This window comes from Rhinolophus sinicus, chromosome X (genome assembly GCF_036562045.2).
Source record: "Rhinolophus sinicus isolate RSC01 chromosome X, ASM3656204v1, whole genome shotgun sequence".
Classification (NCBI taxonomy): Eukaryota; Metazoa; Chordata; class Mammalia; order Chiroptera; family Rhinolophidae; genus Rhinolophus; species Rhinolophus sinicus.
Genome location: NC_133768.1, coordinates 29193618 through 29221113, shown reverse-complemented (window position 1 = coordinate 29221113; position 27496 = coordinate 29193618). Strand labels below are relative to the sequence as shown.

At 36.0% G+C, this 27496-nt stretch overlaps 1 protein-coding gene across 1 annotated transcript in view; it reads right to left on the bottom strand.

Moving 5' to 3' along the window:
* Positions 1-27496, bottom strand: part of CFAP47 (cilia and flagella associated protein 47) — a 374794-nt gene that overhangs the window by 174613 nt on the left and 172685 nt on the right. Inside the window, exons 34-37 of the mRNA XM_074323826.1 lie at positions 16332-16438; positions 15929-16045; positions 10339-10473; positions 6738-6853 (exon numbers count right to left, since the gene is read on the bottom strand). Coding sequence (XP_074179927.1) covers positions 6738-6853; positions 10339-10473; positions 15929-16045; positions 16332-16438 — 475 coding nt within the window. The remainder of the gene's footprint in view (positions 1-6737; positions 6854-10338; positions 10474-15928; positions 16046-16331; positions 16439-27496) is intronic.

The following is a 27496-nucleotide window of genomic DNA, read 5'->3' as shown; positions in this document are numbered from 1 at the left end:
ATAGACAAATAGATAAAGAAAAGTTGGTACATCTATATAACGGAATATTACTCAGCCATAAAAAGAATGAAATCTTGCCATCTGCAACAACATGGATGGACCTAGACAGTATTGTGGTAAGTGAAATAAGACAGACAGAGAAAGACAAATACCATATGATTTCACTTATGTTTTGAATCTAAAAAAATAAATAAATGAACAAAACAGAAACTCGTAAATACAGAGAACAAATTAATGGTCACCAGATAGGAGAGCGTTAGGGTGATGGGTGAAAAAGGTGAAAGGGACTAAGAAGTACAAATTTCCAGTTATAAAAATAGTCACAGGGATGTTAAGTACAGCATAGAGAATATAGTCAATAATATTGAAATAACTATGTATGGTGTCAGATGGGTACTAGATTTATTGGAGTGATCACTTCATAAGGTATAATCACTGTGTTTTAATGTCCAATCACTGTGTTTTACACCTGAAACTAACATAATATTGTATATCAACTGTAATTGGAAATAAATTAATTTTAAAAATAAAATATCGCGATCCAGACTGTAAGATCTAAAGTTAACTTCCAAATGTACATATAATCTACCAAATATTGGGTTTTCTAATAGCTAATCACAGAAAATCATATATGTATTTTTATGTGACTTTCACAGGACATTCTGTGCTATGGTTTAGGCAAATTCTTAGTCATGTAACTGGTTTTTGTCACATAGGAAAAAAATGAGAAAAACTAACAATTCAAAAAATTACTTAAAGGTGTGGCTGAAAATAAAATTCAAATCTCAAATCAAACTAATGGTAGCTAAGTAGCATGATTTTTACTAGCAAGACATACATAATTAAAAGAAGGAAGGAAGAAAATATGTCCATTTCCTTAACCTTCAACTTGGTCTAAAACACAGTAAAAAGGCAGAGTCGATGGCCTCGGAGGAGATTTCATTTCCTGGTTTGAAGGCAAATGACTGTTCAATGGCATCCTGGCAACCTTGCATGACAACACATACACCACATATGCCAGGCTTAACTATTGTGGATGTAAGTCTTGGCAAAAAGCCCAGTGATCCTCCTGTAACATAAGAGCCTGGGGGCTCAAGACACGCTGCTCCAAAAACATTTCTCACTTGCCTCTCTATGTCCCCTGAGAGGCTATCCCCAGACAGTTTCTCACTGCCATGGTCCGTGATTAACTTCCTGATTAACTTTGTGGTCTCTGGCCAGCCCTTCAGCTAATTGTAACATAAAGAGTCTCCACTGTGAGAGTGTGAGAGTGAGAGCACCCATCAACTCCCCCTCTCCCAGGCACGCTGCACGTGGACCCACATCCCTGTGCAGTGTCTGTGGAGCCCAGCACTGCTCAGTCACACCTGCCTGTTAACATGACCACCCACATATCAAGCCTGCCTGGGTACCCTGTCCACCAAATTATCAAGCCTGCCTGCTAATATGCTCACCCGGTTTTCATACGTGTCTGGTAGCATTCCCACTTGGGTATCACGCCTGCCAAATCTCATGCCCACCCAGCCCACCTGGACATCATGCTCTCCCAGGTATGATGCCCTCCCGGGTAGCACACCTGCCTGGGTATCACTGGCCCAGGCCACTGCAGCAGTAGCCAGGCCCCCCCTCCCACACATGGCTCCTGAGCCCAGCCTGCTGTGTTCTCTGTGTCTCTGCCTTCCTCAGCCGATGATGGAGGCTTTGAGAGTGGTGCCTACAACAACAGTGCCATCACCACCCCTCACCTGGACGTCTTGGCCTCCCGCAGCCTGATCTTCCGCAATGCCTACACCTCTGTCAGCAGCTGCTTTCCCAGCTGTGCCAGCCTCCTCATGGGACTGCCCCAGGTGAGGGCGGCAAGAAGCAGGAGCAGGGCACGGTAGAAGGAGAGCCCCCGCCCTGCTCTCTCCTGGGGATGCGCCCATCTTCCCTGGCCCACTGCCAGCAGGGCTAGGGGCTCCGACTACCCACATGTGAGCCCGGCCCCCTGCTCTGAGTGACCATGAGCAAAGCACTTACCTTTGAGCACCTCAGTCTCGTCACCTGTAATAAGGGGTCATTTGTGGGATTATTATGGGATTGGCCGGTTATACTTTATATGTATAGCACGTGCCAAGGTGCCTGGCGCGCACTTGCCCAGTGTTAACTCCCATCATGACACTGTCCCAGGAGCTCACATGACGATGGAGCTGCCATTTAAGGCACTTATTCTGTTTTTATTGCGCTAAGAAATACACACATGAAATTTACCACATCAACCATGTGTAAGTGCACAGTTCAGGGGCACGAAGCACACTCAGTGTTGTGTTACCCTCACCCCCATCCATCTCTGATGAGGTCGGAGGCTTGCTACCTAGTCCCCTTCAGGGTAGAGTTACAGGCTATAAAACTACCATGTTTCCCTGAAAATAAGACCTAGCTGGACAATCAGCTCTAATGAGTCTTTTGGAGCAAAAATTAATATAAGACCCGGTATTATATTATATTATATTATATTATATTATATTATATTATATTATATTATATTATATAGACCCGGTCTTATAGTAAAATAAGACCATGTTTGATATTAAGTTTTGCTCCAAAAGACACATTAGAGCTGATGGTCTGGCTAGGTCTTATTTTCGGGGAAACACTGTAATGAACTCTAAATAAGCAATGGTTTTCATTGTTTCTTTACTGGCTGAAATCTTTCAGCCTTGCCTTGTCACAAGGGAGATAAATCTTGGGGAAACTTTACCCTTGCTTTTGCTCTGTTTTTTAGCATAGTTAGCATTATACATCATACCACAGTTATTCTTAGTACAAACTATCACCTATCGCCTTTCCTTAGGATACATATTTGGGAATGGAGATGGGAGTAGATACTCTCAACGTCAAACTTTGGCTCAACTTCCCTAGAACCTTTGAAGAATTCTAGGGAAGTTGAATGGGTAAATTTAGGGAGCAGCAAAGTAAAGTGAATGAGGGACTTGCAAATCAATAGAAATGTTCTCAAAATTGCCTTTTAGAGAAAATTACAGCTCGCGTCTAGCAGGAGTGAGGATGCTTTTTATTCAGATATGTCATCACTAATAGCCTCAATTTGTGCAAAAGGATGTCTTCTTGGCTATTATGAAAAAGCTCATGGACTTGAATTTAAGTGACTACAAAGAATATCTGAACTTGAGATCTTTTTCTAGGTGTAATCGGCTCAAACTCTGTTAAAATACTTGTGAGTGATTTAGGATTTTTCTAGATATTCTAAAATTTATCATTAGATAAAACCATTCCTTCATTCAATTAATATTTATAGAGAATTCATAACGTTCCAGGCACTGTGGAGGTTTTGGGGATATAGTAATTAGAAAAAAACATACTATTCCTGATCTCCTGGATTTTATATTTTATAGGACATGATAGGCATTAATTATGTCGTCACAAAATAAATGTGAAAATTACAAAGTATATACGTGCTATAAAGTGGTACGAGAGCACATATTGGGGAGTACGATGTAAGTTTGAAGGGTCAGAAGAGGTGATATGGTAAGCGGGATGCAAAGGATGAGAATGAGTTAGCTAGAATGAGCAGGGGAGGAAAGAAAGCACCCAAGGCCCCTGATAGAAGGAACTATGATGTGTTTGGAGAACCAGTGGTGTTGAAACTTAGAGAGGAAGGTTGTTAGTGCTGCAAGATAAAGCCAAGAGTCAGCCATGAAAAGTCACATGGATCATGCCGAGATACTCAGTTTATATCATAATGGTGATGGAAGCTGTAGGAAAATTTTAAGTAGAAGAATAACATGACCAAATTTGCATTTTAAAAAAATCACTGCCATTCTAATATAGAGGATGAATTGCAGAGAAGCCTTTAAGGAGTCTATTGTCACAGTTCAGTTTAAAAATGATGGTGCATTAAATTACGATGGAAGAAGTGGATAAGAGGAAAAGATGACAAATTTAAGATACATTAGGTAAAATCAATAGCACTAGGTAATGAATCACATCTCCATGGAAGTTGATGAAAAAAGATTTTCAAAAATGACCATAATCTAAATAACAGGCACTTAGTAAATGAATTTATACATTTATTTACTATATGAATTTATACATTCATTTACTATAGTTAAGTCCCATGAAACACAATGTAAAATACAGTATCCCTTTCATGAGGCCAATGGCTGGTTCTAGGACCATGAAGATTTTAGCACCTCTTGAGTATAGATATTTCTTTTCCAAATTCTGTAGTCATATTGAAGCATGTAAGTACCCAGGATTCCTTCCTGAATGTGTTAGAAAGTCAAAAACAAATGGGTAGTCTACCTCAGGTCTTGTTTTAGGTCTCCAGATATGTATATAATTAATTATAGGTTTTACCTTAATTTTCTTTATTTTCTTTTTTTAAAAAAAGTTTGTTGGGGTAACAATTGTTAGTAAAGTTTCATAGGTTTCAGGTGTACAATTCTGTGATACATCATCTATATGTTACCTTAATTTTCTTACCTTTCATTTTCTTTTTGTTCCAACTGCCTCCTCATTAAAAAAAAAAAAATCCCTCATAGTACATGTACCTCATAAACTACTTCAGTTGGCTTTCAGAAAAGATGGAGAACAAATATGTAACACATCAATGTCAGTGCCCATATGGCTCAAAAACAATGAGGGGGGAAAAAAGAAACAAACAAACAAAAGAAACAGAATGATTTTTTTCAAAGTATACTTTCACATTTATGACAGCCACTCTATGGTTATAGCTAAATTTAGTCATCAAGTTAGATGGAGAAAGAAACACATTTGTTTATATGCTGGTATAGCTGTTTAATCTTTCTATGTAAATGATATCTGTGGAAATTTAAATCCACAGCTGGCAGAAAGAGACGTTATTAATTGTGATTTAGACAGAATCTAAGACAGGATGTGATATATATAGATAATTATATAATATCTGATAATGACAAAGTTATAGATCGTTTTTCCTTAAGAAAACAAAATAGTTTTTGAATCTTATTCGTAAAAACCAGAGACTATGAAATTAGTCTAGCTAAAGAGATACTTAAAGAACCACCTAATAATAGCATTCAAGCCTACAAAATAAAACACATCCAGAAAAGTATATAATTGTTTTCCATATACATTGAGAATTAAGCATTACATATTCTGGGAAACCTTCTGCGTTTTCCCCAAGAACATTTAGGTGGCTTCTTGTCTCCATGTTCCTCTAGTTCTGTATACACATCACAAATAAAACAATTATCAAATTATATCCTCATTGAGTATTTGCTTGCATGGCACTCTGCTAGATTGTAAACACTTGTTAGTAGTGTTGATATATTTTCACTCATGAATCAGCAGCACTTTGAATTTAGGGAGGCCTGGGTGGGGGGTAGCAAATACGTATTGACTGCTTCTTATAAGTTCCAGTTAAAGTACTAGGTGTTTTACATATATAACTACATTTATTACTGACAACACTGTGGGTAAATATTTGATCCATATTTTCCAAAAAAGAAAAATAAAGTTGGATCCTAGAGTTAGAACATGTCAGTATCAAAGCCCAGCACGTAACTGTTAAACGCCATGACAGAAGGGTTCTAGGTCACAATGATGTTTGAAACTCAGATTCATTGCTTCTAAGAGAAATTTCATTAAAATTATAACAAAGGAATTTTTTTTTAAAAAAAAGCTACTGGAGGAAGCCATCAACGAGAATCTGCACAGAGGCTAATAAACAAAGATGCCATGTAGCCTCCCGGAGAAGCCATTTCCAGAAATGTTTATTTGCATGGAGGGCAAAATGGGGTTCAGACAAAACCTACTCTTCCTAAGGCCCATATAGAATGTCAGGCAACTGGGCATGAAAGCAGAATGTTTTTCACCCTAAACTGAAATCTGCCAATTGAGAAACCTGAGCATACACAGACTCACAATTTACTTCTGTATTGCCATATGATTATATATAAATGGATAAACAAGTATCACAAGTCAGGAGAGTAAACCCTTCAACATGAAACACTGAAACGAAGAGAAACAAACATAACAACGGACCTCAAAGAAAGTAAAAATAATATAGGTACTAGATGAGAATGTAAAAATCAGAGACATTTATGAAAACATTATGACCCCAGTTTAAGATCACGATGCTATGAAATAAGGCTACTCAATGAAAAAGAAAGTGTTCTTATAAATATATGAGATTATCTATCTATCTATCTACCTATCTATCTATCTATCTATCAATCATTTATCTACCATCTATCCATACACAATGACTATGAATGGATGGAGAAAAATGGCAACATTGGGGGTATCTTTTACGTATGATTATTAGTCTTTCACTATTTTCTTTATACTTTCATAGTTTCTAAGTTTTCTACAATGAGCACATAGAGCTTTTATAATTAGAAACTATATATAATATGTATTGTTTTATATAAAAATTTAGCACACACTACTTCCAGTTTCCTGCAGGACAGAGAAATGTACTACATAAACAACTTATTGTCTAATCCATATGGCCAACCTGTATGAAACATAAACTAAAATGTATACACAAATGAGCTGCTTTATGTTGTGAGAAATTTTTAACAAAATTGTTGAGGAATCTCAGCAACATATGAATAATTTATGCGTGTGTGAGTGATATATATATCTCAGTTGAAAACAAATCCAGGTCACTTTTTTATAATTATAATACACATTAAATCTCTTGGGTTGATATGTTCAATGAAGTAAAATTAAAACCAAACAAAAATGCTTACCTTGGATAAACTGTCACAGTATTTCCTATTTGGGAGAGGGAGAACTCATCAGCATCTCTTCCAATAATTGTAGCATTATACACTAAGGTTTTCGTTTTTGAATTTTTCAGTAGAATCTATGTTGCAGAACAAGAGAATATAAGTAAGATCATGCATTTTTAAAACATACAATTTAACATTTCTTATTTTTATCAAAGAGAATTATACATTTTAATCATGAACATATCTGTTCCTAATGTACACTAACTGGAGAAAAGCAGACTCCATATTTGAAGACAGCATATATATCGTTTAGCAGAAGTAGGCAGGGCGAAGGAGCTTTCAAGCAAGGAAATGAGATGTGAAAACACCTGATCATCAAAGATTTGAAGTCAAGAGTTAGCAACTGAATTTTACTCTTACTGCAAAGGAACACCTTTGGAGAATTTTAAACATAGAACTCACATAATCCAATTTACAAAAAGGATACGCTGGCTGCTCAGTGTAGAAAGTTATATGGAGTGTAGGTTTAAAATTAGAGGTCCAGGCTGGAAATGATAGTGACCTTGTTTACAAGCAATACCAGTATAGCTAGGTTTTGGCTATCCCTTCCTTCCGGGTGCTGAGATACAGTGAGTATTAGAAAATGAGTTTCTTAATTTTTAGAGAGTATTCCATGAAAAAATGTGAGTATATAAGTGTTTATGTAGAATATATTGGGGATTCAAAAAAAAAGCACACAACTTAGGAAGACACAACGTTATCATGGAATGTACTGACTCAAAGGAGGGAGAAGACCTGAGGGAAATGGATGGTTGGCCAAATTAGAGTTAAAAAACGGTGACTGTACTTAGGCAGTCCAGGAACTATAATCACAGATATTTGAAGAGTTAATAATTAGCATTATGGGTGGTTGTAGGGCATCATAAGGAATATGGTAGAGATTTGTTGAAAGATAAACTACTTTTATATTTCAGTGAAAACTTTGGTAACTACCAGGACAAGTATGTGTTGCTGAAGAGGTTCTACGTTCAGTTGCCCCAAGAATTTGGGGGTCTCATGTTGCTCACCTACTTACAGATATCAGTTATAATGGGAGCAAGACTACTCTAGCATGTTACTTTTATTGTACATATGTATGTAAATATGCATGTGTGCACCGAAAGAATTAATTAACAGTCCATGTGATTTTAAGTCCCAGAGAGCTAATTTCCATTTCTGAAAGGAAATGTTAAAAATAATAGATTCACTGTGCACTAGTATTGGTTTATTGTCCTAGAACTTCCATAAACAGCCCTAAGACCTTAAGGAAGCCATTCATTCTCATTATGTCATGTCATGTATGTATGACACAATGGCACTGGGCTCATCTGTGGTCAGATTATTCCACCCAACGTTAGGCTTTCATGGAGGGATGGTGGGTGGTAGATGAAGAGAAGGGAAAGCTGTTCAAGGGAAGGAAAGACAGCTTTGGAGCGGCAACTCCCATTTTGCAATGACAGTCATTCTTTAACTATGATGCTTCTTTGTAAAGTATGTTTCAAAAGGGGGTGGTAAGACTTCAATAGGTTTTAAAAATATCTCAAAAAAATCACTGCATGCTTCTTTTTTCATTGATCACTATATGGTTTAATGGTTTCAGTGTTCTGTTTCTATGAGTAACATACAGCTACAGAAATACTTTTTAAATTATAGTAGCCATTTCTTGAGATTGTTCTTTATTCTGGAAGGTTGAGAGGGTTGATGAGAATGACATGTTATGACTTAAGCACTGCCAGTTATGGTGTTGATGCACAGGAGCAAACTATGTCTAAGATTCTCAGCAACTTCCAAATCAGTGATTTTTCTCAAATGAAATTTTAAATCAAAGCTTGTTGTCACTGATGTTTTATTTTGCATTTATATTTAATTTTTATTGTTTCTTTCAAAAGATGCACCTTACATTGGTGAAAAATTAAAGCTTTGTCTGCAGAATTCCATCTATAATCATAAGGTATGAACAATATTTCTAGTAAAGAGTTAACAATGGAAAGAAATCATGTTTCCATTTTAATATGCTTTAATTTGATTTTAACATCACAATTAAAGTTTATGTTTAAATGTGAGCTTATGTTAACTACTTTTTTCAAATAACAACAATTAAATGGCATAAAAAGTACAACATAGGGGCAAAATTAGAAAATTAGAGAACAGTTAGTTATTAACTGTAACAAATCACTGCTTAATCTAATTCAGATTCCTCCTATCTTCCGCAGGCTTAAGCAAAACATTTCAAACTCTTCAGAAATTTTATTTTGAAGTCAGAAGTCCTCTCCAATATAATTACAGCTCTAGGCCCTTGCATATCATTGCAGTTAGGGAATTATCATAGTAAATACTGTTTTAAAAAATTCTCTAAAGTGGTTTATATCTCCTTTTCTCACAAAAAAGGGACAGGAATAAAATTAAATACAAGGGATTATATCTCAATATTTGCTAACAAAAAAATCAGAAGGAGTGACTTTCCTTTCCCTAAATTAAGCCCTTTACACTTTGAGTGAAGAACCTGAGTTTTTCATGATTTTTAACTGAATCCTTAACCAACCATTGCTCATGTTGTTACAGAGCATACAGTTATTTTTTCAAAGAGGTTGCAACTACAAATCAAACATCACTGGGACATATATTTTGAAGACCAAATATGGACAAGTTTTGCATTAGAAGTATAAAATTACCCTCCACCCAGAAATATGAGGAGTACATAAAACAGCCTGAGGAAAAGAAATAAACATGATCTCACCAAAACAGTACAATAACTTTTGTATAGAGTAAGATTCTATCAGTCCCTAGTGTCCTGAGAAAGAAGCAAGGAGACCACCTATAAATCTTGTTGAAGATTTTATGAAAATGAGAAGAAAAAACAACCCTTGATACATATAAGCAATTGAAAATTGTATGGTAGAAGGTATTTCACAAGTGTTCATATGAAAGAAATTGTTGCAAAAAACAAACAGAGGTCAGTGATCCTTGACAAGATATTTCTCAAAGAGAACACTTGCAAAATATGGATATATTTATATATATTTGTTATGGTCACAGGACTCAAAATTTCATTTTCAATTTTATCTGAACATTAAAAAATTCACTGTTATACATTTAGCAGCTCCGCCATACAGAAAATCCTTCAGTGGGAATTAGGTGGTCCTGGTCAGGAGCACTTCCATTATTACTTCCCTTTCTATATCCTCACTTGAACAACATCCAACTGGATGTGTAAACTGCTCCCTAAAGGAAAGCCAAACACATTCAGATCACATGTCTCCACTTACACTGTCAATCCTCTAGTGCATGAAATAGATCTCAAGTGGCCTTGAAAGATGGGACCTTCCAATGTGCTCAACTTTGATCCTCCACGTCCCCAAACCCCATTCCTCAAATGAAGGTGTCATCATTTCACTGTAAGTAGTGATTATTATGAAGCAAAAATTGCCCCTTTCACTCTGTTATACTGTTGCTTTAGAAGGAGCAACACTCGCTAAGGTTTATTTGTTATCATATTGATACTTCTGTTAATTTTCAGTTGGAAAAGAAATATCTAAAACCCCTCTTAAGTGTTTATCTCCATGTATAGAAATAGTCTTACCGATTGCATTATGGTGTCATGTAGAGAACACTCAAAGGTGACCACCTTCTTGGGGAGAAATGTAGGGAGTCTTTCATACATATAGACACAAAGCATGAGCAACAGGATTGGATTAGGGTCACAAATGTCAGAGGCCTAATGTCAAAGAAGAGAAATATAAATTAGAGGATATACAGATAAAATACATAACTAGAGCTAAAGCATAATATATCGATTGTTGAAATACTTCAAAACTTTTTTAAATGTTACTGCTTGACAGTGACACTGAAATGTAGACATAGCAAATATTGCTGTGAATGTGAAGAACTTGACCTAAGTGTTAAAAGATGAATGAGATGTGTTTTAAGGATAACAATGATCTCAGAGCCTCAGACTCCATAAAAGCTAGCCAGAGGTCAGAAAAGTACTATGTACTAGAAATACTATGCACTATGTACTATGCACCAAAGTACTATGCACTGGAAATACTGACTAATGTGACTAAGACATCATCCCTGAGTTAAAGTATCATAGAATGCAGTCAAAGAAAACTTGAGAAGTAGACAAACTACTTAGGTAAGAGACGCCAAGAGATTTGCAAGCAAAATCCCAAGGGAGGAGACAGCACATGAGATGACCTTGAAAACTGCTTGGATTTTAAATAGGTTGTGTGTGCTGTGAGGAAAACGGTATATTCTATCAGAAAGACAAAGAACTACAGGGCAACGAACGACATAGGGGAGTATAGTGTTCATTTGGAAAGAAGTACAATTTGAAGTACATAAGGTGAGAAGGCACAAGTGTAGATGGAAAAAGACTAAGAAGTGCCAGGGCCACGTTGTGGAGGGCATGGATGCCAGGGTGAGAGAAAGAACACAACAGTGGCAATTCACGCAGATCCAGCAGTGGGTACTTGGGGAAATCCTTCTCCCAGAACAGACAAATTATAGTAAGGCAGAAAATGTACTTATACTGATAAGCAAGATAAATTAGTGATGGCTGTTGAAATATATTTGAGATAAAATCCAGACTACAGGGGATTCACAGCAGAGACCTTCAACATAGCCAGAACGTACACTGAAGCTAAAAAGCAGAGTCAGGAGCAGAAGCAAGGATTCTTTCTATCAGTTTATGTAGTGCCTCCGATCTCCTAGAACAAGGTGGAGGTAAAGAGGGAGAATTAATTATTCATGGCAAAAAAGGACTGGGATTGGTCTGAGGCAAGGATTCAAAGATGTAGAACAAACAACTGTCATTGTCAATGTACAGGGAGCTCGCTACACTTCCATAAAAGATCTACTATGACTTAATGGCACACAGTCAAGTTAGCAACTGCAAAGGAGCTGGGCCAGGCCTGGAAATGCAAATAGTGCAAGAGCCGAGGATAGCTAATGTGTTACAGTAGTCTGCCCTATCTGCGGTTTCCTTTCCCACAGTATCAGTTACCCACGGTTGACTGCAGTTTGCAAATATTAGAAGGGAAATTCCGGAAATAATTCGTAAGTTTTAAATTGTGCACTGTTCTCAGTAGCTTGATGAAATCTCCCTCCATCCTGCCCGGGATGTGAATCATCCCTTTGTCTAGCGTCTCCATGCTGTATACACCACGTGCCATTTAGTAACTTAGCAGCCATCTCAGTTACCAGATCAACTACCACAGTATACAGTGCCTAAATCCAAGTCACCTTCATTTTACTTAATAATGGCTCCAAAGCACAAGAGTAGTGATGCTGGCAATTCAGAGAATCCAAAGAGAAGCAGTAAAGTGCGTCCTTTAACTGAAAGGTAAAAGTTCTAAACCAGAAAAGGAAAGAAAGAAAAACAGTACGCTGAGGTTGCTAAGATCTACTGTAAGAACGAATCTTCTGTGCAATTGTTAAGAGAAACACAGAAATCCATGCTAGTTTGCTGAGACCACACTGATACAACTTTCCTTACAGTATATTATTATAATTGTTGTTTTATTATTAGTTATTATTGTTTATCTCTTACTATCCATAATTTATAAACTTTATCCTAAGTATGTACGCATACGTAGAGGAAACAAAACATAATACATAGTATATAGAGTGTTCAGGCATCTCCAGTTTCAGACATCCCCTGGGGGTCTTTGGAGCATGTCTCCTGCAGATAAGGGGGGACTACTGCAAGTGGAATGAAGGCAGCAGTTACCAGAAATCTGGCAGCAGTTACCAGAGAATAACGATAGCCCATCTGATCATCTGCTAGTCCACATTTCCAAAAAACATTCTTTTCCTTCTTTGGAAGAAGGGTTTCTTCTTCCTTGTTTTGTCAATAAGCAGTAAGGCTTACCAATAAAGGTACCGGGGGAGGGGACTGTTAATAAAAAATAAGGGACCTAGCCTGCCTCAGTAGGGTAGAAAGATGCTATTGAGGATGATTTGAGGACAACTAAGAAATAGACCAAACTTGCAAGGTTTCTCATCAGTATTCTGTGGTCCCACATTTCTTTAAGAAGGACAATGGTAATCAACAGATGTAGGAAAATTAATTAAGATAAGAACAAACGAGAAAATGAAATACAGAGTTTAATTCCCACAAAGGGAAGAATATGACCCTGATGGGCCCTGTGGCATGGGCTGGTCTATGGGTGTGATCGAAAGGGAATTTCCTTTATGTGAATTCTACACTTTATATGTCTAGGGTGCTGGGAAAGGTGTGTATTGGGGAAAAGGGAACACTAGTGCCAAAACACTCTGGGCTCAAGTGTGAGATCAATAAAAGTCTCTTGAACACTGTTTTAATGACTACAATAAAAGATATAGACAGCAATATAAAACTATTCCAAAAGCTCATCTTTGAAATTCAAATCGTATCAGATAAAAAAATGTTTATCTTAATGGAAAAATATATGTAAGGACAAAGATTAAACTGAAAAACCAGAGAAGAGAGCATTCTTAGCTTTCTTTATGATAAATTTCAATGAAAATAATTTAAATTACAATTTACACTTCAGTGTAAAGTACACAATTACACTTTAGTCAATCCTAGGCTTAAAAAGCCAAATATTAAATTAAGAATTAAGTTAGGTTTCCTTAAAACAAGATTTTCACGTGCAGTACCTTTCAAAGACATCATCATTACTTTCTCTCTCTATAAGTCTAACCAAGAAGAACTTCAATTATCCATTTTTACTTCTAATGATAGTATTTCCTACTGGACTAACAAAAGATAGGGAATTTAACAAACAAACAAAATTCGTAATAGAGAAAAATGCTGGAGTAGAAATCTGGTAAACTAAATCTATGAATCTGTTTCAGTTTTTTTCATTAGTTTATTTTGTTCTTTAAATTCCACATATAAGTGAGATAATATGGTATTTGCCTATGTCTATGTTTCTAATCCCAAGTTTCAACTAAGGCAACCTAGTCACACATTCTTCTTAATGTATGTCATTTGTTCAGATTTGTTAAAAAAGAGACAACAGGCCCAAAGTAGAGTCAGTCATTTATGCTAAGTCACCAAACTGAGACTTAATATTAACTTAATTACAGTTGCAGCCTCTCCCAGGAATGTAATCTTAACCAATCAGTCTGGAATTTCCTAGTGAGTCCATCTGCCTGATAGACCCCTGCCATCCCCCAAAGAAAGGTGACCTTGCCTGAAGTAATCCACGGTTTGCTAGTCACTTTCTTGTCCTGCCTCCTTCTGCCTATAAAAACCTATTTTGTATAGTTCCATGGAGCATGCTGCCCAATTCATGAATCATTGAATAAAGCCAACTAGATCTTTAAATTGACTCAGCTGAATTTTGTTTTAACATGTTCTACATGCTGTTTACGCCATATTCTCTGAGAAAACACCTTCCTCTTTTACTACAACCAATCCGAATCCTACCCATCCTTCAAAAACCGACATAAGTCCTGCCTCCTCCACAAAGTCTTTGGTGGACCAATCTAGATCACACTGATCTCTTCTTCCTTTATGTGAATTCTACACTTTATATTTTTGTACACATTGACAATTAAATGAGAATATTATTTATCATTTAACATGCATGTATCTTGACAATTCAATGAGTTTCTATATTCTTCAAAATCAGGAATCATTTATTACACTTTTTCATTACTCTAAAGTAACAAAGGGCTCAAAAATGTTAAGCATACAACATATTTTTGATTATTGCTATTGAAGACTTAATTTAAACAGATAGATGGAATTGTAACTTGGAGGTCCAAATGTAATAAAAATGTATATTGCCATTGTGATCTCTACATGAGAAGTTATTTTAAGCCAAAGTGAAATGTGTTGTTTTTTGCTACTAAATTAGAAAACGATAATACAATATATTCAAACAACTCTGCTCCTGTAATTTATTCTTAGAGCTCAGTAAGGTTAATAAAGCACTAATTCTTAGAGTTTTAAGAAAACTTGGACCTATCACTAGAACTTTCTTATTATGTATAGTTGAATGTACATAATTATACACATTTAATAATATCCAGAATCTCTGAAGTTCTATTTCAATTTTCACATTTTTAGCAAAAGACTGTTTCAATGTAGATTTAAATTTTGTGAAGAAAGGAATATTATAAAGGAGTCAACTAACATTTTTCCAAAGAGGACATACTAATGGTCAATAGGTATATGAAAAGATGCTCAACATCACTAATCATGAGGGAAATGCAAATCAAAACCACAATGAGATATCACCTCACCCCAGTCAGAATGGCTATTATCAAAAAGACAAGAAATAACAACTGTTGGAGAGGGTGCAGAGAAAAGGGAAGCCTTGTACACTGTTGGTAGGAATGTAAATTGGTGCAGCCATTATAGAAAACACTACGGAGGCTCCTCAAAAACTTAAAAACAGAACTATCATATGATCCAGCAATCCCACTTCTGGTATATATCCAAATGAAATGAAATTAGTATCTTGGAGATATCTGTACTCCCATGTTCATTTCAGTGTTATTCACAATAGCCAAGATATGGAAAAAAACCTAGGTATCTGTGAACAGATGAATGGATAAATGTGGTACATACTTACAATGGAATATCGTTTACTCACAAAAAAGAAGGAAATCCTGCCATTTGTGACAACATGGATGAACCTGGAGGACATTATGCTATGTGACATAAGCCAGACATAGAAAGACAACTTTTGTATCATTTCAATTATATGTGGAATCTAAAAAGTCAAACTCAGAACCAGCGAGTAGAACGATGTTTGCCAGGGGATGGGGATGCGGGAAATTGGGAGATGTACGTCAGAGGGTACAAACTTTTGGTTATAGGATGAATCAGTTTTGGGGATGTACAACATAACATGGTCATTATAGTTAATAGTGGTTGTATACTTGAAATTTGCTAAGAGAATAGATCTTGAGTTTTCTCACCACACACAAAAAATGGTAACTACATGAGGTGATGAGTACGTTAATTACCTTGACTGTGGTAATCATTTCACATTATAGATACATGCATATATAGTATATGATGATATTGCATACCTATACAAATATCACATCAGACAAAGTAAATACAGATAATTTTTATTTGCCAATCATACCGAATAAAGTTGGGAAATAAGTAAGAAAAGAAGAAACCTATAAAATATTTATAGGATGTGTGACAGAAAGGTACCCACCTGTATGCCCACGCTAAAGCCAATTTCACGAAGAACAGTCACAATAATCATTGAATTGTGTAAACAGTGTTCAGAACTTGTTGGGTGTGTGTACATATTTACAAAATGAGTCTCAATCTGGAAAAGACAACAATCAAACCTTTCAGTAATGGAATAAAAATGACTGCTTTTGAACTGTTCCCTGTAGTTCAGCAAAGAATTGTTTAAATATTAACATTTGTCAGTAGTAGATTACTGTAGTCAAAATACAACAAATAAAAAGGAAATGTTAGGCATGCAGATTCAGGAGTTACTTAAAATCCAAACATTTAAAAGAATCGGTTTGCAGAAAATACTCTGTGAGTTTTAATTACTAAGTTCTTTCAAATAATAGAAAACCAGTCTGCATGAAAGTAACTCTTACCAAAAATGGGCAATAGGCTCCCAAAAGTGTGGCTAAAACAAGGCCATCTGAAAGGTCTTTGTCAAAATTTACTATCCATCTCTCAGAGGGCATATCATCTGTATCACCTGTTCCAAAAAAGAGAGTAAATATAACATTAGTTTTACTTTTATAAAAAGATTATCTTATGAAAATTTGAGCAACAGTCAAAGAAACATTTGCCTTTGTTTGGAAAAGGAAAATCCTATTACTGTGGTAATAAAAACAAAATTTAAACCTCAGAAGCTTAATACCAGGAAATACATTTGGAAGGTTTTATAAGCAACTGCAAGCTGTCGCCTTTATTTCTTATTGGAATCACTTTGACGAATATACTACCATGTAGTAATAGAAGAAACATCGAGGATTTCCAGATTACTTATTCTGTTGATTACCCTGCAGTTTAAATGTTTGATCATGATCATCAACATGGGTAAGGAGATTCAGAAGGCATGGGTTACTTGTAACTCTAAAGTTTTAGTGCCAGTTTCCCGATTTGTTACAGAAACTCTCCACATGTAGGGCAAATATATGAAAGGGATTGGAGACTTATGGCTTAAAGGAATCAGAATTGACCTACAAAAGATCACACAAGATGGAGGAGTAATACAAGGCATTCTCAGTCATGGAAATTACTACGCTGAGACTAAAACAAAAAGTGAAAGTATGTGGATATTTAGTAAATATCTGAAACACTGTCCTATATTAGGGAGGTAAGGAAGGTGATTTCAACATCGGAAATCACTGCAATGTTCAATGGAACATTTCCTTTTTAAAAACTTTTCCAAAAGGGCCTAGATTCTTAATGGTTTGAGATGATTTCTTGTCTGAAAACGAGGGGGGAAATTCATAAATCTTGATTCCCATTTTTTGGGGAAGAGGAAACCATGATGGGTATGTTCATGACATGTATATTAATTTCATAAACTAGGATTGCTTTACATCTGGAAATGGAAGTCTAAGTTTTCTCTGGAACCACAGATGTCCTGGCTACTTCACAGAAACAGTGTCCGGTATTTTTTCATCTGAGATGCTACAACATTGAACGTTTCTATAGGATTTCTATAGCATATCATTGCAAAATCCATCTAGCAAACAAAGATCCCCAGGAATTTACAACTAATACATAGCAAACAACATTCTGCACTAATTTTCAAACTATTTTTTCCTGATAGAAATGTCTAAATAACTGTACATTTGATACAAGATGTGATACAATCAAAGTAATGATTTTAAAATGCACATTTCTAGTTGGCTGAATAATTATAACTTAAATATGCTTCTCTTAATGTATATTTACCACTCATGGCTTTTAATAAAAGGGTCTCACGTTTGTAGCCAATAGTCATTTTTCTATGAACTAGAAGCAATACTAACTGTAACCTGAAAAAGGCAATTTACTAGCCTTTTAAGTTGATAGTCAATCAGTCAGCAGTAGATGTAGAACATGTCCTCTAAATATCCCATCCTCATCTACTACAAACATTAGAGAAGGGACAGAAATTCCCCTAAAGCAGTTTAACATCTTGTGGAGAAGAGACAACACCCATAACAAGAAAACGACTAATGAAAAATCGCCTAACCAGAAGCTAATGAATAGATAACAATATAGCAAAAACTAAGTGTTATATTGTTACTATCAACTCCACCAACTGCAATCCAGCATCACAGGATTCATTATGACCTTTCCCCCTTTCTTTATTTCTAACTTCTTTCGTCAACAGTTAAAAACCTAGCTGTCATGATCTACAATATATTTACTTATCTGTTCAACCTTAGTATACATATAGAGTACTTTCAGAATTGCAAACCCATATTCCTGCAAGAAAGTAAATGTGCAATGCATGTATAGTTCTTTTTGTCTTTAGTTCTTTTTTTAGGGTTAAATTTGATTTTTTTAAAGATTTTTATGAAAATATAGCTAACATACAATATTATATTAGTTTCAGGTGTACATCATAGCTATTCAACAGTATCCACCTGGCAATATACAGAGTTATTACCACATTATTGATTATATTCCCTATACTATTGGGATGTTGAATTCCAGCCCCTTTCCCAGGGGTGGAGGTGATATATGATTTTTTTTTAAAGTTTCTTTTTGCAGCTGCAATGAGTTTTCATGAGGGCCCTAAGGATTACAGCATGCATTGTCCTTCTCCCCATAGATGAAAGCTTTTGTTCTGTATAGGAGTCTACGCAAATTGCTTGCCCTTGGTCCAGGTCTGCGGTATAGGGGACATATTCTCCAGCCTCACTCCAGTCAAGTTTGTGACCAACCAATGAGATTTGTGGAATAAAAACCTGCAAGAGGACGCATACTCCCCCTATAACTGTGCCCCCAGGGACTTCGTGCTCTCTCACTAGTGAATACTTGGCCTTTACCCATTCACCAACCATCCTACCTCAACTTTTATCAGTGTCCAGCTGTCTCTACAAGTAGACAATTGCTTTCATCCCATTTCTTCCTGTGAGCACCTGCTCCTCACATTTTGGGCCACTTTGTTAGCCCACAGGCTCAACTTTCTAGGGGAGCTTAAAAAAACTGAGAATTGATTGTTGGTACGGCTTCTGCTGTTGTAACAATAGCAAAAGAAACAACAAAGCTCTTTCCACTCCTCTGCCTCTGAGTGGTAACCAGTGGTACCTATTTTTGTTCAACCCATCACATTTGGAACTGCTCTGATACTACTTGTCAAGCACCAGGTGCTATGGGCTATTGCTGCACCAACATTGCTCTCAGTATGAACAGGATGGAAATAATCCTCCAAGACAATGTTGGGAAGAGGTAAGGACCAAACTCCAAAGCTCTTCTCTCATCTCTGATTCCAGCCCTTGTCATTCACACACAAGGATGCTGCCAAGTAAGACTCCACCACGGTTGACCACAGCCTTAGGTACGCCAAGGATTCTCTCTGCTTTGATGTTAGCTCCTTTGATCTAGGCTACTCTCTTGTCTATGCTCCTTCTAACATTTGCTACCCAAAGTGTGCCACAACAGCGCAACTAAAGACACTCATGAAAGAGGACTTTCAGAACTGCTTCAGAAAGTGGCAACAAAGATGGGATAAGTGTGTGTGAAGAGAGGGGGAATATTTTGAGGGCGATTAACGGCAATATGTCTTTTACTGTAAAAAGTTTTTTAAACTTTAAACATTCACCATATTGTTTGATCATACCTTCTATATACAATGTTTATGATTCTATTTCTTAAACTGTTTTTTCAGTTCATTGAGCAACTAAGGGTTCCGACCACAAAGATAAGAGTATTTTAATTAATCAACTTGTGAAGATGTGAGTGATAAAAAAAATTCTCACCTGCCACTCAAGAGACCACACTCATAGTTCTAAGACCCATGTAGCTGATTTCCTTCTTTCTATTAGAATGTAACTGACATGATAGAAGGGATTTGGGTTCTTTTGTTCTCTGCTGCATCTCTAATCCCTAGAATAGCACTGGGCATATAAATTGGTGCTTAATAAATATTTGTTAAACAAATGATATTTTTAGTGGCTTCTGTTCATGTTAGAATTTTTAAAAATCAATTATCATGCCAAACTCAGATAAAGATTATCTTATTATTTTTTCAAGTTATTTTATAGCCTTTTTAATACTTAATACCTTTTCATACATTTAAAATTCATTTTTGGTATATGGTATATAGTACAGTTAACTTTACCTTAATTTAAAAAGTGTCAATTAACTGACCTAGCAATATTTGTTGAATGAACTAATATTTATTGTGACTTTTGAAATGTTACATTCATCATCCTAAATTCTGAGATCCCTGTTATGTTCGATGCAATTGTAAATATTCTTATGATTCTTTTAAATAACTTAAAAAAATATTTAATATTTTTCTTTGCAATATTTTTTTTGTAACTTTTTCTCTGAATTATTTTTTTTTCAAATTTTGTTATTATAATGCCAACCCTGGAAACCTAGGAAGTGAACAAAACATCTAATTTTAGAAAAATATGGTAGTGGACAGGGGTAGTGGACATATATTAAAGTATAATAAAAAGAAAAAGCTAAAGGAAAAATTTTACAAACAAAATACTGAATGTGCAACATCATTAGTCACTAAGGAAATGCAATTCACAACCAGATAAAATATTTCACACACACCTAATGACTATAGTAAAAAAGACAGTCACAAGCATTGGTGAGGATGTGTAGAAATCGGGAACTTCATACATTGATGGTGGGAAAGTGAAACGGTGCAGACACTTCAGAAAATTATTCTGAAATGTCTCAAAATGTTAAGCATGCAGTTATATGATCCAGAGATCACTCCTGTATAATACTCAAGTAAAATGAAAACATATGTCCACAAAAATTTTTACATCAATGCTCACAGAAGCATTATTTATAATAGCCAAAAAAGTAGAAACAACCCAACTATCCATTAAATGATAAATGGATAAACAAAATGTGGCATAGCCATACAATAGAATATTTCTTGTCAATGTATGAACCAAGAATAAGTGAAGAATAGTCTCAAAGATATTCTATTATTCCATTTATACCCAGAATAGGCAAATTCATAGAGACACAATGCTGATTAGTGTTTTCCTGGTGCTGCGGGAGTGAGAAGTGACTGCTAATCGGTGTCTTATATCTATTATGGGATGATGAAAATGTTCTTAAAAAGATTGTGATGATGGTTGCACAATTCTATCATATTGAAAACAATTGAATAATATACTCTAAATGGATGAATTTTACGGTATAAGAATTATATCTCAATAAAACATTAAAATATACTTTGCATACAACTCAGTGATTCCACTATGTTTTTACCTCAGAGAAATGAAAATATGTCTATAAAAGACTTGCATACAAATGTCCACAAAGGCTTCATTCACAATAACCACAAAATGCAAACAACACAAATGTCTATCATTCAGTTAAGGAAAAAGAAATTATAGAATATACATAATAAATCCAAGAACATTCACCAAAGTCAATGAATTCAAGACCAAAAAGAAAAAAAAAAGTTTTCTCTCTCTGTGCATTAATTTATCATCCCTCTTATTATATTTGCAAAAAACCTGACACTGACTTCATGGTTCTTGACCTTTAAGACTCCAATCAATACTGAGTCAGTCAATACTGACTCAACATTGAGTCAGATAAGACAATACCTGGTTACATGTTTACATGTTTACATTCTCTACTGCCACAATGAGAAAAGAGTTAAGCTATAGATTATTAGCACACTGATTTTAATATTGATTATTTAAACTTAGTAAATGCTAGGAAATAATGGTTGATAACCATTGCTCTTAAAATATATGCTCTCATCCATTTACAAATGTAAAATGGTGCTAAGACCAATTCCACTGTGTGTGTGGAGGGACACCTCCCCACCCAGCACACAGACACACACCACCACCACCATCACTACCACCACCAAGCAATGCTCGGGTCACCAGCTGGGGATCCTACAATGTCATCTCAATTCTGACACAATCTACTCAAAGATCGCATCAGATTCCACAGCTAAAAGGCTCAATCCCACAGGATCACCCTCTACTTCAGAGGCCAATCACAAGCCCAGTTTTAACACTTGTTTTTCTGACCAACCTGCTATAGATTAGACGTTCCAAGAACCCCCTCCTTGTACTTCAGAAAGATATGATAAAGGACACAGATGACCATGCAGATGGAAGAGATGTGTAGGGCAAAGCATGTGGGAAGGGGCACAGAGCTTCCATGTTCTCTTGGGGCACACCTCTCCCTCCACATCTCCATATGTTCACCAACCTAGAAGCTCTCTGAACCCCATCCTTTTGAGTTTTTAAGAAGGCTTCACTACATAGGCATGATTGATTAAATCCTTAGACATTGGTGATCAATTCAACTTCCAGGCTCTCTCCCTTCCCTGGAGGTCATGGGGGTGGAACTGACAGTTCCAACCCTGCAATCCCAGAGTTGGTTCTGCTGGCAACCAGCCCCCATCCTTAGGTGACCTAGTGGCTTTCCAAAAATCATCCACTAACATAAAAAAAAGATACCTTTATCTTTCTCATCACTTAGGAAAACCCAAGGTTTTTAGAAGCTGTATGCTAGAAACTGGAAGACCAAATATGTATTTCTTATTATAATTCACAGTATCACAACATGTTAGTAGTAGTTAATGCCAATAACTTAAAATTTCTTACAGGCCCTAATGCTTCATTTCAAATTAAGTCATGTTTCAGGCATGATTCTTAATACATTCTATTTGGTAGTTTGAGTGTGTTAAAAAAAATCAACTTGAGTAAATCTGACAATCTAATTGGCTTTATTAGGTAACTCATGAATCGGGCAGCATCCCATCTAGCAATTAGAAGGGTGCTCCACAAGAGTTGAACAAAGTGGAAGGTTTTTACAGAAAGAAGGGTAGGGCAAAGGAGCTACTGACAAAGGAAAAGGAAGGATTATTTGGTCTTCCTTGAGGAAGGTCTTTTTGAGAGGGAGGAGAACCAGCAGGTTTTTATCATGCACCTAGACCCTTCTCTCTATAGGGATGGAGAGGGCCCATTTGACAGAATTACCTCATTGATGTACATTAGAAAATTCCAGACTGGTTGGTTAAGATTATGTCTCTGGGAGAGGTTGAAACTGCAAGTATATCAGGTATTAAATCTAAGTTTGGCATCAGGGCTTTTAGCAGGAGTGATACCATTTTGGGACTGTGGTTTAGCAAGTGAAAAAGGGAAAAACAGCTCCTGTCATCTGAGAGCTTGCCTGGTATCATCAGCGGGGCGTTGGTACTAGTAGGAGCGGAGCTGATACTCACAGCTAGGTCACGTTATTCTCTTAGTGGACATAAATAGTCTCACAGAACAATATCATACCAGGTCACTCCAGGATGAAGTCAGAGAAAACAATATAACATAATCTTCCCTTAGCACAGACAAAAACAAGCTCATTGTGTAAACCACAAAATAACAAACATCCCCCTCTCCTGGCTACTATGAGTGACCACTGTTTCTTTACCAATGAAAGAATTAGCCTCCCTGTTAGTCCTCTTCCCTCTAGATAAGACTAGATAAGACTTATCTAGTCTTACCTAGATAAGTCTAGATTAAGTCTAATATCTAGATAAGACTTCCCTCTAATGAGTCTAGATAAGACTTATTATTACTCAATCATAGGATTTCCACTGTCCCTAACAGCATATAACCAAGGCAAATCCCTGTTTCCTTGAACCTTTCCCCAATTTACCTAGCAATGTACAAATTCTATAAAATCTTTCATAATATCCTTCCCTGTGAGACACCCCATGATTCTTCATAATGTATGGTCTCTCTTCTCAATGAGCACTAAAAGGAATCTGGTCAACTACAGATGTGTTCCCAGTGGTCTCTGGGTGGAAGGCGTTGACACTGAGTGGGTATGAATATGAAAGAGAGAAAGAATGTGGTCTGGCTGTTGGTAAATTTTCAAATCCTTTATTTTCCAGTACACATGGTTATTGCCTTGGTTCACCTTGATTTAATGAACCACACTGCTAATCCATTGAAAATGGTTTACCTTTCTGTTCTCCCATTTGTTTGATTGCTTAGCATTTCTCTGAATTTAGTGCTGAGCTTCACACTAATCATGACTTCTACATATTGACTGACAGTCACCTTCCCAAAGGAAAACATTATAGATGTCACACTAAAATGTCAGATTACACCATTTCTACTGTCTGTGTGCACTTCAATCTTGCAACATTAGTGATAAATATTTAATGCTAAACATTAATGGGCTAATTTGGAAGTTCTGGAAAAATATAAAGTGTTGTTTTTTTTAAAAAAAGTAATGACTATTTTCTGGTTTAATGAAATTGAAAATTAGACATTTGAAATAAACAATGCATTAAAATATAAGGCCTCAATACCACATTAATTTTAAGAATAGATATCATTACTAAAAGCCCAATATAATCTCCCAAACGTATACTGAATATTGTTTACTTTAAAAAATAAAATCAAGGGAAATTTTAGATAGTCATAAAAGATAAATTTTGCCAAACACACTTATAACTCTGCTCCAGTAAAGAAAATAGACAAAAACCACATTTTCATTCATAAGAACTACAATTGTAACTTCATGAAAAAAAAAAACACTGAAATAAGCAGAAGTTAAAAAGATATAATTTGTAGAACAGAGCTCCTTTCAATAGACAGTTCAAAATGCTACAATTTGGGGGAGTTTGTTAAAACTGGAGTCAAATGAAAGTGCTCAGTCCTGTCAGAAATTAAATTTACATTGCAAAATAGTCTGTTGCTGCTCTCATAATTACCAGGTGATTACAGGATGTAAAATTTCCATTAACGATCAACTATAGCATTTGAAACATAGGGTGCAAAGGAATAACACAGAGCATGGAGGGTACTTTATCATAGGCATGATCTACTGAGGAAGATACTGTCACTAAGGTGTGAAAAAATGTTTCATCAGTGAAAAAATGTTAACTGTAGTGTTAAAGATAAAAGGGCTTAAGCACATACAATAAAATAGCTATCTGGAACAGAAGGATGAGTATATAAAAGCAAATGTACCTCCTGGCAAGTACTAAAAAGGTCCTCTATTTAGATGAGACAGGTGTACACTTATCACAAGAAAATTACTTTTTGACTTTTACAACACTTAGAATAAATCCCCATGTTATGGTTTTAGAAACACAGGATGAGTTTTTCTTTTTCTTTTTTTTTTTCTTTTTAACCATGGCTCCCAGTAACTACCTATAGTTTGGAAATGTATAATAACTTTATTAAACTTTGATTGACTGCCATGCACCATGTACTCTTGGGCAAATTCATAGAAAGTCCAGGGTTAGCACATTTCAGTTTGCTCTTGGTGCAAAATTCAGGTGTGCTGATCAAAAGCACATGACTTCAGTGCAACTTCAATCCATGGACTTGATGCTGGCAGACCAAATGCCCATGTTATCACAGCAGTTGATAAATACTAACTAGAACTTGAAGCAAACATAACCAGTCAAAAAGCTCTTAGGGAGGATTTGGGGCTTATGGACGTACTCACATTCTATGTAATCCTGAGAACCCTACACACAAGAATCCTAAAGGAAGAACTCCATGTTTATAATAAAGCTCTATGGTTCTAACATCCCGTTTCCTTAACTTTCTTTTGCCTTCTATAAACACCCCTCCATCTTGGCATACAGAGTGTGCACATGACTTGACATGTCTGCATGCACAAGGTTGCAACCCTTTGTTTTTCCCGAATGAATCCTTTATGGTGATGAAACAGCTAGTCGGTATTATTTTTCAGGTGACAGAGTCACCAGCTCAGCCATCTCCCACGATTCAAGGCCAACAGAATGAAGTCCCAAAACACTGTCCTGATATTCAAAGTCCTGAATGGCTGGACCTCTGAGTCAACTAATTTCCAGTTTTACTGCATGATACTCTCCAACATGCCTTCTGCTATCAAGCGGAAGCCTCCCTCACTTGTCACATCCTTCCAAGTTTCATCATTGCAAAGAAATTCTAATGAGAGAAATGTATCAGACCTGCCCTAACGAAGGTCGAGGTGCTGATAAAAAGACCTCAGCAGATATGTAATATTGAAACAATCTGTTCTCTTGGCTCCACTGTTAAACTCTGAAGAGTTTCTGGGGAATCCATAAACAACTAAAAAGTTCTTTATTTGTTGCCCTATCGAGGTGATCAAGGACAGACTGTCTGTGAGGATGACGCTGCAAGCTGCCAAATGATTAGCTTACCCAGAAAATGTGAAAGCAAGGCCCACTGTCTATTCTCTGCAATGTTTTCTCCTTCACTATTGAATGGTAATTTCACAGGGCACAGAATTCTAGGTTAGTGAGTCTTTTTCTCTCAACACTTTAAAGATATAATGCCACTCTCTTCCTGATTGCATGATTTCTGACAAGTTGGATATAATTCTTATTTTTCTTCCTCTCTATAAGGTGGCTGTTCTTTGGCTTTCCTTTGGCTTCTTTAGAATTTTTTTTTCTTTATTTTAGATTTTTCTACATTTTGAATATAATATACCTAGATATAGAGGTATTTTTTTTAATTAACATTTATCCTGCTTGGTATTCTCTGAGCTTCCTGGATCTGTGATTTGATGTCTGACATTAATTGGGGGAAATCCTCAGCCATTATTACTTCAAAGGAATTGTTGTTTAAAGGAGGGATTTTTTGGAAATGTAACTGGTGAACAAATATTCTGTGAACAAGTTAAAAGCACTAATGAAAACACTTTTTGTGACACTATTGTCTATTTCTACTACTTTAGTATGTATCAGACACACGTGGAGGTCTTACTAAAATACAGATTTTCTCAGTTTCTCAAACAAAAGGTGTGGAGTATAGCTCTATCCACCTAACCTTCACAAATCCACTGCACCAAGCTGTTAAGAATTGTCAAACCTTACCAATTAAGTAGGGGTAAGTAGAATAAGTGTCAATGTTGAGAAGTAAAAACCTGGGGCTCTAACCATGACTTTTTCTCAGTCCAAGTTAACCTAAGTGAAATCTTTTACAGAGCTTCTCCTCATGGACTTCCACAGTTACTAACCACAAAACTTATACGTGGGTACTGAAGGTGAAAAGTGCCTCCTTCAAACTCAACCATTCAAACTGACCGCTGCATTTGTACTAGAAAGTAAAAATTGTAGGCTAATCTATATTCAATGATCTGGAATATGGTAGAAAAATGTATAAGACCTGAACGTGTCTTTTTATTCACTCATTTATTCATTCACTTATTTGTTCAAACAGTATTTGGTAGTTATTTTGAAAAAATGCTAGTGAGAAAAACAGAGCAAGAAAGAGAAGAACTGAAGGATATGCTATTTCAGAGAGGTCATTGGCAAAGCTTCTCAAAGTGATATTTAAGCAGGGACTTGAGTGAAGTGGAAAAGGGAATCATACAGATATCAAGGAAAAAAATGTTCAAAACAGAAAGAATAGGAAGTACAAAAGCCTTTTAAAACTCACGGCTGCCAGTAGTTTAAAAAACAGCAAAGGGCTAATATCATACTCAATGGTGAAAAGCTGAATGCATTTCCTCTAAGATCAGGAATAAGACAAAGACGTCCACTTTTATCACTTTTATTCAACATAGTATTTAAAGTCCTAGTCAAAGCAATTAGACAAGAAAAAGAAATAAAAGCCAT